This window comes from Argopecten irradians, chromosome 9 (genome assembly GCF_041381155.1).
Source record: "Argopecten irradians isolate NY chromosome 9, Ai_NY, whole genome shotgun sequence".
Lineage (NCBI taxonomy): Eukaryota > Metazoa > Mollusca > Bivalvia > Pectinida > Pectinidae > Argopecten > Argopecten irradians.
The window spans coordinates 39,461,457-39,479,988 of NC_091142.1; the positions used below are offsets into that span (position 1 = coordinate 39,461,457).

Here is an 18,532-nt window from a genome sequence, read left to right on the forward strand (position 1 = left end):
ATGGCAGTGACACTTAAAACACATTTTAAAATGTCATAAATTGTAAAAAGATGTAACATATTCCATTATGAGCCAAGATCTCTTTAGAATAGTCAAGATTCATATATACATATAATAGCAATATAATATTCTTTAATTTCATTGACAAAGTAATCTTACTGGCTGCGCTGTGTGTGCAATGAGGCATTATCACTTTCTAATATCAATCGCTAAAATACAATTACATATATACTGTGATTCTTATATATAAACAACAATGAAGGAGGAGCACCTGTTGCATGATAAAAGACATCATTCAACAATTGGGAAACTGGGTTGAACAGAGATAAACAGGTCAACATCCCTTTGTAGATTCTGATCCCTTACCAGATCAAAAACCACTACCATCAGACACGTGTCCTCTCCTCCATACCACTATAACTCAGAGCATCTGGTGTAACAAAGCCGATCAGCAGACACATGTCTTCTCCTCGGCACTGCTTTAACCCAGAGCATCTGGTGTAACAAATTAAAGCCGACCAGACTGTTAGTATCACAATTCCATCGGTGTACATGTATAATGCACAGAATTGTCTCAGGATGTAAAATCCCACTCTTATCTAAATACATGTTTTTTTCTGATAAACACTGAATAGTTCTGGTGAAATTTGGTCTGATATAGAGGTGTGTGTTCGAGGGACCACCCTGCCTAATGGTTATAATGAAGCCTTTACAATCACAGTTCACTACTCCAGGTGGTTTTCTGTTCAAGCCGCTTTTAGATTTTCTTCGTCACCAACAGCATATGTTTATTAGAAATTATGTATGGAATGTCACATAAAGTATGGAATTTTATTTAGATTTGTCATAATGACATCTGATCATTATTGAATTACCAAGTACATCTTCATGGTAATTGTCGTACTTTTGATTTCCCTTAATTAACATAATATACGTACAGCTAGTTGCACTTTTTTGTGGAATTGTCTGCTGGGTATCTTCCCTAAAACTCTTTGCTTGAACTTTAAAATCTCCCTCTGGTTGTGAAGATTTTAAAACTTCAGTTCTATAAAGGAGTGAGATTAGATTGATAAGTGAAGAATGTAAAAACTAAATTTATGTAGGTGATTCTATATGATTCAGTTCCATTCAGTCAGAATTAGCTACACTGATCTCTGTCTGGCCCTGGTGCCAATATTTTCTCTGTCTCAAGCCTGACCATGCCCTTGTTCCTACGTGTTAGACCCAGATGTTTTCCTTCCCAAGTTCCTCTTGAATAGCCATTATCACACACATATGCTAATTGGTGATATGGAAAAGCTATCAAAGTTTCAGATAAACAATTACCAAAGAAAACTATTTTTGTGTGGCAGAATGAGTTTGAATGATCGGTATAGTTCTAACTACTGCAATGGAACCTGCCAAATCTGGCAGCAACAAAATACTTTAACCTATAAAGTTTTAGATTTTAGTATTTATATCCCCCACAACAAAGTTATTATAGGCACACCCTTGAACAAAATTGGTTTGGGGGGGAGGGGGGAAGTATGACCGAATTCAGTCAGTCTGTCTGTCTATCCTTCTCTTTCTCTCTGTCCATATATACTCACAACAATTTTGAATTAATAGATTATATAACTACTCTTTCTAAAAATCTGGAGGAATTTAAAAACAATAAATCTTGGTGACAATATTCCATATAAAGTGTATAGATATGCAAAATTTATATTGGACATGATACCTGTGTCTTTTTTTTAGTTATGTACCTTTGTTATGCAGGTTTGGCAATCATGAGCTCTCATTTTGGTAAAAACTAGTATCATTGCTATAACAATGAAGGGTCAGAATAGACAAGTTCCACTTTATAGGGAGAAGATGGTGCCTTTCTGTGATGTTACATTTAATTTAATGGGTGTCGAGGGGTTGGATTTAACAGGTTAACAAGGAGCTAACATACTTTAATATTGACTTATTTCAGAAAGGTCAGTATTGGTAGCTATATAAGTTGTATTTTATAATAATCTGCAAATTTCTGTGTTCTGTAGTTTTTGAAGATGAGATATATATGTATATGTATCATTTCAGGTGACAGTGCTAAACCCGAAGGATGGCGTCATATCGTATGCTGGACAGACGAGTGCAGACTCGATACAGATGAATCCGACCCAGCCTGTCATAGCTTTAAAAGGTCAGACATATTAGAAGTCTGTAATAAAGGTCACTGTAAACTTAATATCAGAAATATAATTTATGATAAAGGTCAAGGTCAGAGTAGTCTCATTGTTTGAGTTATAAATTGGATAAACAAGGTTTAACTGTCTGCAGTTTGCGACCAAACTTTACACTAAAACCAAACTATACACTAAAACATTCAAAGAAAACCATTGCTCCTGGGCGACGGGTTGCTCATTATATGTGACTATATGTATGGGTGTAAAATGGGCAAGGAAGTTTTCTATGTAGATCAATGTAGAGCTTTCACAGAGTTGAGGCTCTTTATCATCGTATTGGTTCTTTATTGTCATCGCTATGGTAGGAGAATATTGTTATACCGATTGTTGGAGTGAAATGACAGCTTTCAGGTCGAACTCACAGTAGAATCATTAATCACTGAGTCTGCAGTCTGGATGCTGTTTTCTTTGTCTGTTGTGCAGTGCTATAGTCAGATTGAAGAGAGATACGAGTGTGTTATAATTGAATATTCCTGGAGTCACTAGAGTTAAAAAAAATCTATTTTAGTCATCACAGAATCCAATTATCACCTGTTGTATGTGAATTGGCTGTAGAACTCCGAGATGTCTGTTTTACAGAAATTACAGAGTATCCCGACCACAACATTATGGCACTTCTAGGAAGTAAGCAACATATCTGGGTATTAGTCCACTGATGATTTACTCTGGTTTTGATCTTCTTGCTGAATTTAGTTCTTTTAGTTTAATTAGATTAATATTGTAGTAACAATCACAGCCATTTAAGGGTGCCAGGTTTAGATGGAGGAAAGCCAGAGTACCCAGAGAAAAAACACTGACCTTCAGTCGGTACCTGACAACTATCCCACATTGGATTTGAATTCACAACCTAGAGGTGAAGGGCCTGTGGTAAAATGTCGGGACATCTTAACCACCCGGCTAAATTTGGTTCTACCTTCAATAACGAAAAAAAACTGCTTATTAATTTGGAATAAATCTAATGTTACCAAGTACCATAAAATTACTGAGACAATTGAAGAAACTCTGAGTTACTAGAGTGTTTAAGTTAAAATGTTTATCATGAAGTTATTACAAAACGATAAAAATATTAAAAATCAATGATTGTTACAGTCGTTCAGTTATAAAAGTTTAAGCCTAAAAGTGTCAACTGTAAATGTTATTTAGTTTAGTGTATATGTCTGATAACAGAATTAGCTATAGTGAAGAAAAGCCAGAGTAGTCTTAGAGAAACAAAAGTACATAAGAATGTCCAAATCATTCGCCTGGAGAAATGGGAAGAGTTAGTGAGAGAAAGTCGGACACTTTAAGATACTTCGACAACCACAAAACCTCTATTATTTATTTATGGTTTATAGTGTTAATATGGGTGATGAAGACACAATATTTAAGTGTTATAATGAATACAGATAACTTCATCATTGGACGTCCTTGAATGATTGCCCTAGCTAGACTTTCTACACTAAATGTCAGGGGTAATTCCACTGAAATATTCATAGTGTTAGGGATTGTAAGTGAGGATTGTGCTGAGTTCTGATGGTGATAATTGGAGAGACATATAACTTCTGTTAGTTACACTGTAAATTTACCAGTGAAATATAGCACATTATTGTATATGATTATTGTACTTCTGTCTGTGGTTTAAACTTATTTTTCCTCTGTTTTGAAAGCAAAATTGTGTTACATACCATATTTGATTCTATAAGCATCCAGGATGTTTAGATACTCGAAAAAATGTGAAGGGTGGTTAATAGGACCGCCAAACCACAAACAAAGGTATAAGGATTAAGATACGTAATTTTGCAAAAGTAATCAATGATTTAATGGTTTTCATATTTTTGGTCTTCATTTAATTTGAGATAAGTGAAATTTAGGCTTCAAAAAGGGGGAGGATTGACTCTTATAGGGCCAGGGGCGCTTATAGGGTCAAATACAGTATATGCAACATTCTCTACAAAATAATGTGTTACATGAAATATGTCTGGGCTCTTTTGTTTTGAGAAATTTTCATGGTTCATCTTTTCAGTAATAATTTCACTGGTGTATTACTAGTAATTAAATAAATCCAGTTTTTCTTTAAAAATAATTTGAGATGGTGACTATATCTTGTACATATACATGTTCCAAACATAAAAATTAACTTCCTGTGGCGGTATTGGTTACCCTGGTGCTGCAGATAACTGATGCCAACAAAATGGAAAGGAATGCATGCTAAACTTTATATCTTATCAATCAACTTTAGTAAACAAGATAGATAAAGGTAGACTGACTTCAAATTGTGTATAATGAAATTAAGTGGTCTTCATGTCCTGGTACCCTATTAGTCACTTATCTATTTAGGTATCTATCAAAATAGAAGTCTAATTACTGGTAAACATATATCTGTATCTATGGGTTCTACGAATAATTCTGTGTTGTATCTGCACCCAATCCTTTCTTTACTATGTTTTATAAATTGAACTAGAGGGGCATATATTACTAGTGTTAACCATGTTTGTGATGTCATGTCCTGTTCCTTTCAATCCGTCTTGTCACTTTGTGTCCCATTCAGATATCATATAGAGAATAAGCAACTAAATAATTTTACATAGACCACAGTGTTAAAGTTTGTTAAAGTTTTGTAATGTATTACGAAAACAAAGGAATATTAGTTACAGTAGCTATTGTGTTCTATGATAAAAGTCTCAAAAAAAGTTTGGGTCCTTCTGCTCAAACTCCAACCAGGGTAGCTGTAATGAAATCAGGAACATTTTACATTTTGCACTAAAAAATCCTGAAATTCTAATGTTTTTACCTATTCATTATCAAATTGATATTTTGAACCTAAATCTCAATCTGAATTTCCAAATTCATATCATGGTTATCACTTTGTGTCCCATTCAGGTATCAAATAGAGAACAACCAACTAAATAATTTTACATAGACCACAGTGTTAAAGTTTGTTAAAGTTTTGTAATGTATTATGAAAACAAAGGAATATTAGTTACAGTAGCTATTGTGTTCTATGATTAAAGTCTAGGTTCTCATATAACACTAGATAGAAAAAAACAATTGGGGTACTTCAGCTCAAACTTCAACCATGGTAGCTCTAATGAAATCAGGCACATTTTCCACTAAAAAATCATGAAATTCTAATGTTTTTCACCTATTCATTATCAAAATTGATATTTTGAACCTGAATCTCAATCTGAATTTCCAAATTCATAACATGGTTATCTAGGAATAATTACCTGTCGGAAAACATTTTTACTTTTGAAATTCATAATTAGCCATTAATCAGTGGCCAGGTTAAAATTCTATCCTGGGCTCAATCTTATATACACAGCGGCCATTTTGAAGGTCTTTTTTTTCATTAAGTTAAAATTGGTTGTTCCCTATATGGTAGTCAAGACATTTACTCTATAGTTGTAAATTTTGCAGGTGTAAAATTTTTCAATTTACTGTTTGGAATTTATTCACGGGGGTTAATTTTCACGGATCACCCTGTAGCCATTGAAAGTGTCATTTATATGACTGTGTGCTATGTTAATCCATGACTTTTGAAAAATTTGGCGAGGTTTTCAATTTTGCAGATTTGATGGAATCCGTGAATTCAGCAAAATTGAAACCTCCGTTAATATAAGGAACTATACAGTACATTGTTTTACAGACATTTTCCATCAACATCATTACTGTCACTGGTAGACATTTTGTAATAAAGCCTTTATTTATTTACTAGCTGGAGCTCGGTTTGAAGTGTTTAACTTTGACACCAAGGTTATGATCAGTAAGACCAAGATACATGAACCTGTGGTGTTCTGGACATGGCTAAACCCGGATATCATTGCCATGGTTACTGACACGGTCATTTACCACTGGGACCTATGGCAGAGTAAGTCGACACTAGTATAGCTATATGTTAGCAAAATACCTAGTTTGTATTAAAAATACTTCATATACCGCAGTACAGCCATATGTTTAGGGAGCAAGCACATAAGCTAATTCCAAGACAATTAATATTTCCAGTAGCCAATTTCATATGAAGCTATACTATACCTGGTTACCATTATTGACTGAACAATTAAAGACAAACTTCTTGGTAACAGAAAACATACAAAATCAATACTATATAGCCACTCATTTTAACAGGTCAAAAATTTCGTAATTTTACCCTAAAATTTATATTTCATCAAATCAAATTTTTGATTTTCCTCAGTGGTATATTTGATTCATATAACAGAGTTATCTCCCTTTCAGTTAGGTATCAATTGTGACATCATTATTTTGTGAGTGTAACTCATGTCATTATCTCTGAAAAGTATGATGTTATCCTCAGAAACACATAAGGGCAGACAACTCTGTAATATGCAAATATGGGAATATATAAGAGTCTTTAGCCCTTGTCCATTGGCATTGAAAGTTAAATCGGGGGATAGACAAAAAACATCAGTTTTATATTGTAACTAGAAAAATAGAATCTTTGTATTGTTCCAGCAGACAATCCTCCGGAAAGAGTGTTCTGTCGTCACCCGAGGCTTGCCTTCAGTGAAATCATCAGTTATAAGGCTGACCCGAGCCTCAAATGGTTAGCGGTCACAGGACTCACCCCTGAGGTATGGTTACATGAAGACATGCATGTTTGATGATGCTTTGTGTTCATTTTTTTGGGTGGTGGGTATTGCTTTATAGTCAAATGTGATTTTGTCTGGGAAAAAAACCTTTGAATCCCCTTCTTTCCCTTCCTTTAGATTCTAAACTGTTTCAACTGTACTTGGTGTGTTCATATCTGTTTAATTAGGAAAAGAGGATCTCGGGGATCACCCAGCTGTACAGCGTCAGTGATGACATCACACAGTGTATTGGTGCCCACGCCGTCTGCTTCTCTACCTATCACTATGACGACAATCCGTCACAGTCCACCGTCATGTGTGTGGCCTCCAGGGAGACCCACGACCACGGGAAGGTCAGCTCCAACACAAAAACAAGGAATTTTTCACATTTTAAAGATTTTTCTTTGTGACTACATTTCAGATGGACGCTTCAGTTCTTTGGTATAGAATGTGTGTACCTAATGAGTTCTAACTATATCATCCACTAACTATTCAGTTTTCTGTGAACCAACTTTCTTTGGTGGTAATTCTAAATTTTGTCCTTTCCATTTCAAACCATTTTGCAGCGATCAACTTTTGCTGATATACCAATAAGATTGAAAAACCATCCATTATGATTCAGCTACTTTATTTGAAGAGATGAATTTTCGTCAATTGATGTTGATCATGTAAATAGCAAAAGAAGTTGGGTAACAGTAGTGGTGGATTGACAGTCAGAATTCTCCCCTGTATCAGAACGTCTCTATCTAATGTTCATTGTTGTAGAGGTATTTCATCATATTCAACATCCTTTAATAAATTCTAATTCGATAGAAAGAATAGATAAATTTTGCTAATTTACCAAAATAATGTAATATCAAGTCAAAAGTACTGACCTTGATGTGAATCTTACATGTTTAAAGGTTGGCAACTCAGCATCTGACTCTGACAAACTCTTGTTACAGGTACATGTGATAGAGCTGGGGCCATACAAACAGGGAAACTTTGCCCCGCGAAACAACTACGACCTCATTCAGTATCTAGATGACGTTGATCGTTATGATTTCCCAGTATCTCTGCATGTAAGTGTGGTAAAATTTGTTCGATAACTTAAAAGTTTAGATTTTCATATTTTATGAGAGTTTGAGTACAATATTAATGAAAATCACAAAAGAAATATAATTCAATCTTGATAATAAGTCTCATGTTGTAAGCCATGGCCTATTTAATTGGTATCTTTGACAAAATCGTCTAAATGTCCGTCCCACTAGAGCTGTTTGTATACTATTTATTAAGTATTGTGAGAGAATAATTTCCAAGCATGTATATATATAAAGCTGTTGTTTGTGTGTGTGCAGGTATCCTGTAAGTACGGCCTGCTGTTTGTGATGACCAAATATGGTTATCTTTATCTGTGTGACATGGAAACGGCTGCCTGTCTGTGTTGTACACGAGTCTCGCTCAACGTCATCTTTACCTCGACGCTCAACACCGATTCTCAGGGAATAGTGGGCGTAACGCGGGGCGGACAGGTACACTTTTCCTCTGTAAACTATTAAATTTTAGTCTTATTTCAACAGTTAGCTTCAGATGTTTATTATGAAACTTTAGTTAGAGAGTATCTACAGAGGCCCTATATGGGGTATCTATCACACATGTTTTGTCAGCATTTATTTCATATTTTGTTAACACGATGGCTGTACAAGTAAATGTGAATGCCCTGACTCATTAGCTCACCTGGCCCAAAGGGCTTATGTCATGGCGCGGCGTCCGTCGTCCGTCCGTCCGTCCGTCGGTCGTCCGTCCGTCCGTCCGTCAACATTTAACTTAAATCGCTACTAGTCATAGAGTTCCGCATGGATTGTGACCAAATTTGGCCATAAACATCCTTGGGTGAAGGGGAACAGAGCTTGTATAAATTTTGGCTCTGATCCCCCAGGGGCAGGAGGGGCGGGGCCCAATAATGGTAATAGAGGTAAATCCTATAAATCGCTACTTGTCCTAGAGTTCTACATGGATTGTAACCAAATTTGGCCTTAAACATCCTTGGGGGAAGGGGAACAGAACTTGTATAAATTTTGGCTCTGACCCCCCTGGGGCAGGAGGGGCGGGGCCCAATAGGGGAAATAGAGGTAAATACTATAAATCGCTACTTGTCCTAGAGTTCTACATGGATTGTAACCAAATTTGGCCACAAACATCCTATGGGGAAGGGGAACAGAACTTGTATAAATTTTGGCTTTGACCCCCCGGGGGCAGGAGGGGCGGGGCCCAATAGGGGAAATAGAGGTAAATCCTATAAATCGCTACTTGTCCTAGAGTTCTACATGGATTGTAACCAAATTTGGCCACAAACATCCTTGGGTGAAGGGGAACAGAACTTGTATAAATTTTGGCTCTGACCCCCCGGGGGTAGGAGGGGCGGGGTCCAATAGGGGAAATAGAGGTAAATCCTATAAATCGCTACTTGTCCTAGAGTTCTGCGTGGAATGTAATCAAATTTGGCCACAAACATCCTTGGGGGAAGGGGTACAGAACCTTTATAAATTTCCGCTCTGACCCCACCGGGGCAGGAGTGGCGGGGCCCAATAGGGGAAATAGAGGTAAATCCTATAAATCGCTACTTGTCCTAGAGTTCTGCATGGATTGTAACCAAATTTGGCCACAAACATCCTTGGGGGAAGGGGAACCGAACTTGTATAAATTTTGGCTCTGACCCCACGGGGGTAGGAGGGGCGGGGTCCAATAGGGGAAACAGAGGTAAATCCTATAAATCGCTACTTGTCCTAGAGTTCTGCATGGAATATATAACCAAATTCGGGCACAAACATCCTTGGGGGAAGGGGAACAGAACTTGTATAAATTTTGGCTCTGATCCCCCCGGGGCAGGAGGGGTGGGGCCCAATATGGGAAATAGAGGTAATTCCTATAAATTGCTACTTGTCCTAAAGTTCTGCATGGATTGTTACCAAATTTGGCCACAAACATCCTTGGGTAAAGGGGAACAGAACTTGTATAAATTTTGGCTCTGACCCCCCGGGGGCAGGAGGGGCGGGGTCCAATAGGGGAAATAGAGGTAAAAATTCAAATTCCTTCAGAAAAGAAACAATGAACCTGTATTCAGAATATGGCTTGACATTACAAACCAGGTGAGCGATACAGGCCCTCTTGTTATTTGAAGAATTATCAGAAATATTTAGAACTTGCTTTTCAGTGATACTCTACATGTTTATCAAGCAATTCAAGTTTGACTTTGATAATATCCAAAACAGTTACAATGATAAAATTTGTATCAGTAGATTTTAACTCCAGGTAATATCTTCATTAAAACTTTGTATGTCAATATCAAAGACTTACAATTTAGGCTAGATCGTTAGTTTGTTATTCTTGATTGTTTCAGATTGTAACTGTGGATATTAAAAAGGATGGTTTCATCAAGTATGTACGTGATACTGCCAAGAAGACAAACCAGGCCAATCGACTAGAGAAGGCCATTTCTATACAGATAGACAATGATGAGGATGTAAGGGGATCGCGGGACACCAGCACATCCTCCCAAATGGAGCCAAACTCTTTTCTGCTACGAGATGCAAACAGCAATATATCAAAACTGAAATGATACAGACATCAATATAAACACATTTGTAATGGTAACGATGTCTCAGGTTGATGATAAAGTTTGGCAAACAAATCAAGTCAAGATTACAGAATTTTTTTTTCTAGCTATATGTACCATCTATTGGAATGTAAAAGAAAATCTTATATGGATTACAAGATAGTGTTAATGGATGTGGTATTGCTGTAAGTCATGTGACATTTGGCTTATTTGAAACATTGACATCAATTTCAGATGGTTGTAAACCCACAATAACCACTGAAGTTGATCTCTTATATCTAATCTAGTCAGCATGATAGCATTTCAGAATTTCATTGATGGTTTTAATGTTCAAAGACGATATCATCCGGTCTCAAACGTTTCATAAGAAGCTTCATCTCTCATCATCAGTATCCTCATCAGCTTTATAGTGTGTTGTTTGACCTCTCAATATTAAAGCATTGATAGCATCATATACAGTAGTACATTGATCATCAAAATGTATCAACCAATGTGTTATAAGGCAGTGTACTGCAGCTAGTATTTACCAGTGTTATAAATGTTCTCTCTAGCCGAGGGTTACCAGTATATTGAGGCTAGTATTTACCAGTGGTATAAATGTTCTCTCTAGACGAGGGGTACCAGTATATTGGGGCTAGTTAGACGAGGGGTACCAGTATATTGGGGCTAGCTAGCCGAGGGGTACCAGTATATTGGGGCTAGCTAGCCGAGGGGTACCAGTATATTGGGGCTAGCTAGCCGAGGGGTACCAGTATATTGGGGCTAGCTAGCCGAGGGGTACCAGTATATTGGGGCTAGCTAGCCCAGGGGTACCAGTATATTGGAGCTGGCTAGCCGAGGGGTACCAGTATATTGGGGCTAGCTAGCCGAGGGGTACCAGTATATTGGGGCTAGCTAGCCGAGGGGTACCAGTATATTGGGGCTAGCTAGCCCAGGGTTACCAGTATATCAGGGCTAGTATTTACCAGTGGTATAAATGTTCTCTCTAGACGAGGGGTACCCGTATATCAGGGCTAGCTAGACGAGGGGTACCAGTATATTGGGGCTAGCTAGCCGAGGGGTACCAGTATATTGGGGCTAGCTAGTCGAGGGGTACCAGTATATTGGGGCTGGCTAGCCAAGGGGTACCAGTATATTGGGGCTAGCTAGCCGAGGGGTACCAATATATTGGGGCTAGCTAGCCCAGGGGTACCAGTATATTGGAACTAGCTAGCCATGGGGTACCAGTATATTGGGGCTAGTATATACCAGTTTTATAAATGTTCTCTCTGGCCGAGGGGTGCCAGTATATTGGGGCTAGTGTTTATCAGGGTTACTGAAACTCTATTTAGCCAAGAGGTATATTGACGAATCGCCAGTGGGTAACACATGTGACTTTGCATTTTGTATTATGATTCAACATCTTTTTCCATGACATTGAATGGGTACATGCATGATGTGTGGCTACTAGCTACTAACTACCTGGTGAATGTTAATTAGGGCTAGTGGTCTCTAGAGTTACACCTATTCATATTGTTTATTACTGGTTGGTCTTATTTCACCTCTCATCAAATATACATAGTATATAAATCTTTAACCTTCGTAGGTCATGAATCATCAGTGTTTCCCATAATTTTAATTTGTGTTACGTATATTAAGATTAAATGTCATAGATAGTCATGTCTAATTAATTGACTGATATTGTCTAATACCGGCAGAAATGTGAGCCATGATGTTATAATTGATACAGTAATTGTCTTCATAAATTGTACACAATTAAAAGTCAATCTGTTGATTAAAGTATGTAAGTGAATTAGTTCCGAAGAGAGTACTTATACAAATTTTTAATAAATAATTTAAATATTGTGTCAATATAACTTCTTATCCTGACTAATGTGATATTATTTGTCTAAACAAAGGAAAGATCTGTTTTAGCTTTCAACAGTTATGATATGTGGTTAAACATACAATGGAATGATAATCCGGAAGCTGATTTAGTAAACGATATTCGAAACATTTACAATCCCAAATGTTTAGGCCTGGGACACTAAGAGTTTGGATTATAGATGGTCCACTATATTTGTTGTTGACTGAAATCCATAGAAAATCCACGTTTTTCTCAATAGAAATCCAGCCATTGACACTGGTGTAAAAGGATACACTTGTGATGTTGTAAACCAACTTATTCTCTTGTGATTAAAGGAAAAATGCAGAAATTAGTTGCTAAGAAAATGATTTGGTTTACAGTGTAAGGGTATTTTAAATCTTATTAACATCTTGTGGTAGCTTATTTGTATGCTTAACCGCTTTGATATATAAACTAGATCTCATTGTAGGATCAAATTTTTTTTTGATGAAATCCATGTAGGTGTGATGTCAATACTATATACAACAATAGTTATGACATATGATATGGTATGAGTAACAAAATGGTCTTTTGCGTCTACTAAATTTCGCAATTTCCATTTCAAAACAAGTTCAAGAAGATAATCATTTGCAGGTTTAAAAATTGAATTTTAAATTCATATCAATATAAATGCTGTAAATGTTCATTCACGAAGATCAACTTTCAAAAAATTACTGGGCATGTGAAATTTGCCAAAGTCAATCGCATGGGAAAGAATATTGGCTTACTTTAAGTTGAAGATCCATTTAATTTGAAGCATTAATTGTATTAGTAATAGCAGAACATACAAATATTCAGAATTGAACTGTTATCATGGCCCCACTTACTGAGTTACTGTAAATCCTTTATTTTCACCTACTGAGTTACTGTAAATCCTTTATTTTCACCTACTGAGTTACTGTAAATCCTTTATTTTCACCTACTGAGTTACTGTAAATCCTTTATTTTCACCTACTGAGTTACTGTAAATCCTTTATTTTCACCTACTGAGTTACTGTAAATCCTTTATTTTCACCTACTGAGTTACTGTAAATCCTTTATTTTCACCTACTGAGTTACTGTAAATCCTTTATTTTCACCTACTGAGTTACTGTAAATCCTTTATTTTCACCTACTGAGTTACTGTAAATCCTTTATTTTCACTTACTGAGTTACTGTAAATCCTTTATTTTCACCTACATTGTATGCTTCAATTTTGCGGTAAAGCAGAAGTCATGAGAATGGCTATTGCTGCAATAGAGTCACAAGAATGAGTAACATACACCCATATGACTTTGAATTGCAAAATCAAATATCCGCAGCGAAGTTAGTTAAAAGTAATGAGGTTTGATGGTATGGTTGATATGTGGATCAGGATGCCTCGATCAGTCGTCATTTCTTACACATTGAATACTTCTTGGCTTTAAAGTGAAGGTTTTGTAAAGTTTTGATTCAGCACTAAATTTCCAAACACAAAATTTCTTTAAAACAAGTTTGATAATAAAATCATATCATGCTTTTTGCTCCAAAAATACTTTGTTTATAAATTATCTTTCTTCAGAATATGACTGAAATTCTAACAGCAAAAATTTTCTTTCAATAAAAGAAAAATTTTATTGCCTTTGATTTTTCATTTCATAATACATGTAAATTACATACATTTGTATCAGAATTTCGAAATAACAGCATTTTGATGAAGATATTTCACATTGAATCAAACCTTTACTAACACCACTCAAATGTTTGTTGTATAGCTATATATTGTTGACATTTGGAGCTACATCGAATAGTTGTTAGTTTATTACCTGGCTTGTTTAGTTTGTGTGTAAGTTGGGGAAACCCATCTGTAAAATCAACTTTGTGCCAAAAGTAAAATACAATGATCTGTAATTATAAAACAGTGTAGTCCTAATTGTTGTCGTGAAACATTTACTTCTAGCAGAATTTTAGTATTCATTTTAAATAATATTGTCACAAACACTCAGCTTTAAATCTATTAGAAATCCTAAAATTACAGTTTACATATTTACGCATTACCACAGTATTTTTTGTTCATGTAAAAGGATTTGTACATAGTAATATAGCTTTACTATGACGTTGTATATCAGTAGTTTTGTGTGGTTGCTTTAATAATTGCTCTTTGGCACTGAAAATTGGTTCTAAAATTTTACCAAAGCTTTGCACTCCATCTCCTTACATAGTTATCTGCCTTTGTGTGTAGATTTGACATAATAAGTTTACACGCACAAATCATGTTGTTTTCTCTTAGAAATATGTCGTTAAACTTACAGCAACATAACGTCAAAATCAATTACCTACACACAAGAGGAGACAACTCCAGAATATACTAATGCAGAATTAATTTTGGCAATGTCGCAGGCTCGACTAATCTGACAGAATTTTTTGGTTTAGCCTTTAAGATTATTTCCTACCTCCGCAGCATTTCCTAGTGCCTTCTGATGTACTGAAGGCAGCTTTTAGCCCTTATTTCTGTGTAAAACTGTCAAAAATTTTCAGGTACCATTACAGTAAATGTCTATATTTTAGCGTTAATCATATTTTATAGCTCTTTCTGCGCCAGACATTTTGTGCTAATTGCATTTTCTGTCATAAGAATAGTAATAACCATATGAATGTGTAGATTTATCATTACACTGATCTGTTCAGAAGTGATTTTTCACTAAAATTTGATAACATCATAATGAGAACATTTACAGTACAAATGATAGGTGTAATATTTTCAATTTGGAACTGAATGTTAGCAAATCAAAGAAAAGTTAGCTTGAGGTTCATGATGGAGACATATAGTATTCGTCAGAATATTGTTCAAGTTGAATTCAAAAAGTATTAAAAGCAAGGAATTGTGATATTAAAATTAAAAGTAATGAAAAATATCCAATTTAGTGTATTAACTATAGTACCATGTAAAATGGTCTTGGTTTAACCTTTAAACTTGTTGTAAATGTAAATGAGTATATATACCGTGAAAAAGTCTAAATTTATGTCTAGAAGTGCTAGAAATTTTACTTTATGAAGGCTTTATATATATATATATGTGTGTATTTCAATGCTTGTTATATATAGTTACTGTTTAACTTGTAAACAATCATTTGTATTTTTGTGCCATTTTTAAATGTATGACTATACATGTATATCAATGATATTTTGTTTTTTAGTTGATATTGTACATTTTTAGCATTATAGATAAAAACGTAACCTATGATTTTATCTGTAGTACCATATTTGACCCAATAAGTGTCCAGTTTGTTCAGAAAATTGAAAAATGAAAAGGTGCTTAATAAGATGAAATTATTGTAAATTTATGTAATTTTGGTCTTTATTTATGCTCGGATAATGATATTTAGGCCTCAAAAGTGGGAGAGGCGCTTATTTGGACATGGGCACTAATTGGGTGGAATACGGTATTTATTATGTTGACAATCCATCTCTGATCTTGATTGTAAATGCAGTACTTACTTTTATCACATAATCCGCCTGATATCCAGTGACTTCACACATGTAATATTTTTGGCTGGAAATTTATTGTGACCTCAGGACTTGATGCTGGTAAACAATAACGTGCCGTCGGGGTTTGAGGATGTTCTCACAAAGTGGTGTAATTATATTACATGATAAATAAATAATATTTTGATTAAAATATGAATCCTTATTCTCCATTTCATAAAAGATCTGACAACCGTTCATGCTATGGTGATCTGTAACTATTTTCTTTTTAATCCTGTTACAATTTTTGTGATATTACTACATACATGAAAAGGATTATGTATACTTTGAAAGCTCTGCAAACTGTTGAATCCTTGGAACTTTATCTTCAAGATTTTTGGAGACAGTATCGGTAATTTTGTTGGACAATCACATTGACTTCCCTGTGATGGGATGTTGTCAGATATCCTCTATGGAACAGAGTGGGAATATATTATTTATCTATATTTAAATCATATTTACAGAATTCCTACCAATTAAGTCCCTGTGTATTTATCAATCTTCAAATATCACCGACTGAAACTGATCTTCCCATGTTTTACATAATGGCTTTTTACATCGATCAACATTTGTAAATATTTACATGTTGTGTAACAAGTTAGATTGTAGCTTGTTAATATGTTTGAGATTTATATATATATATATATATATATATACGTATATTTAAGTTTTCTGGTATTGTGTGAGGCTACTAATACTGTGTGATATATAGTTGAGTTATTATTATTGTTTATTTCTGTTATTACTTTTTATTTTATAACTAAGTTTATATTATTATGCTTCATACTACATCAATGAGGCTGTCAATTCTGTCTCTGATAGCAATAAATAATTCAATTTTGCTTGTTACAAGGATTTTCATTGGCTTAAAAATTTACTTTATCAGCCCATAAAGAAAAAAATGGTGTTGCCGTTTGTAATGTTGCTTCTGATTGGCTGAGATGACAGCGTAATGATTTCATTGACAAAAGAGTCACAAAATGAATTTTGAATATTGAAGCCATCATCTTTATTACATTGAATTATAAAGATTAATTTGAATAGATTTTGTATATTATGGAGATATAACACAAAAATCTGAAAGTACTCTCATTCGCAGTTTATCTAGAGATACACTCAGATTTTTGTGTTATATCTCCATAACATAAAAAATCTATTAAATTTAATCCTTAAATAACCATCTTCATTGTAAGAAACCCACAGTTGATTGCACAGAGATACAGTGTAGCCTCCTGGAATCAATAGACACACATTAAGATAAAGAAATTACAGTAATTGATAAATTACAATGTAAACCAATAATCTTACATTTCACATTAAATAACAGGACTTTGGAGTATGTTACATAATATGAGTTTTGCTTGAGATGTATTAAGTCATTCACCCATGAAGACACATTAAACTCTTCTAAAGCTCAAGCTGGAACAGTTCAATATAGAAATTTCTGGGGTGAATCAAGTCAATTAATATATTTTCAGGCACTCACCTCCTGGAGCTTTAAATCCACGTATGTATAATGTTTACATGTCTCCCAAAGATTAATGTCCTTTGATATGATTTACCAATTTATAATTGACAACCATTCATACACAGGAACGTTAGGTCTCATGGTTTCCTGTCTCATATTTTTGGCCAATATTATGTAAATAAATTACTTGACAAATAGACAATAATTATTTATACTGGTATACCGGTATATATTATAAACATTCTTAAAAAATGTTTTAATAGACAATTGAATTCAGTATTTCAAGGATAAAACTTTTTTCCTCAATGAAATATTATCTGACATCTCCGATATTATAGTATATAAAATATTTTATGTACATTATCTATGATTTTGTTTGTTAATCTTGTACTGCAACATTTAAAGCTACATGTATATTAAAACTTAATTAGAAAATAGTGTTTTGTTTTGATTTTGACACACCTAGCAGAAAGGTTTATGACTATTTATGTTACCTGGTATATGGTGTAATGTAAGTACCTGTAACCAAATTATCTTTACATAACCTCTCACATTGATTGAGCTGGGTTAGATGTCCGAAAAATTCACTAGTTTTCCACCCCTTGGATTCAAGTTCAAAACCCACCACATGGCACTGTTGCCAGGTTCTGGCTTTAGGTTGGCAATTTTTCTATAGATCTTGCTTTGTTGTCATTTTCATGCAAGGGTTTTCAAAACATAAACACATCTTGAAGTTTTAATTTTTGCTCTTGAAAAAATGTCTCATAAAATCATATAAGAAAATACTCATGGTCCTATATATTATATTTTCTCCTCCTAACCTTGGCAACTCTGGGTGTTATACTAGGATATAAGATAAAGCCAAATGCACAACCAGGAGATACGCAGGTCCTTATGCATGTTGAGATGAACAGCAAAAACCAAACACGTTTTGTATGGCCTTACCATATGTAATAGAGTTTTCTTAGCTTTATATTATTAGGACCAGTTACAGTACTGTAGCTTTCTTCAGACAGAGAATTGCACCAGCCAGAGTAAGAATCTAAACCAAGAACTATGAAGCAATCAGCTGACCAATCGTCTTCACTCGGGCGCTCCGGTTACCTTCCACTCTAAGACACCTCGCGCACTAACATCTAGGCCATCAAAAGTGATTTGTATAAGTTGTATAACTTGTTTCGCAATCGATGTAAAATAAATAAAGTTCATACCGGTATTTCCATAAATCTTCAAAACAAGCAGATCAGGTTCACTCTGGATATCATAATGTTTTCAATCTTATTGTCACTCCGTTTCATAAAGGATCCGTGAACATCCCACTAGTGG

General features: G+C 34.9%; 1 protein-coding gene across 2 annotated transcripts in view; it reads left to right on the plus strand.

Moving 5' to 3' along the window:
- Nucleotides 1–17,641, plus strand: part of LOC138332301 (clathrin heavy chain-like) — a 30,283-nt gene extending 12,642 nt beyond the window's left edge. Inside the window, exons 3-9 of one of the 2 annotated variants that reach the window (XM_069280339.1) lie at nucleotides 2,065–2,167; nucleotides 5,905–6,057; nucleotides 6,660–6,778; nucleotides 6,964–7,128; nucleotides 7,720–7,836; nucleotides 8,113–8,286; nucleotides 10,155–17,641. In XM_069280339.1, coding sequence (XP_069136440.1) covers nucleotides 2,065–2,167; nucleotides 5,905–6,057; nucleotides 6,660–6,778; nucleotides 6,964–7,128; nucleotides 7,720–7,836; nucleotides 8,113–8,286; nucleotides 10,155–10,373 — 1,050 coding nt within the window. In that variant the 3' untranslated portion in view covers nucleotides 10,374–17,641. The remainder of the gene's footprint in view (nucleotides 1–2,064; nucleotides 2,168–5,904; nucleotides 6,058–6,659; nucleotides 6,779–6,963; nucleotides 7,129–7,719; nucleotides 7,837–8,112; nucleotides 8,287–10,154) is intronic. The other variant, XM_069280340.1, reaches the window with a different exon arrangement.
- Nucleotides 17,642–18,532: the final 891 nt, after the last annotated feature.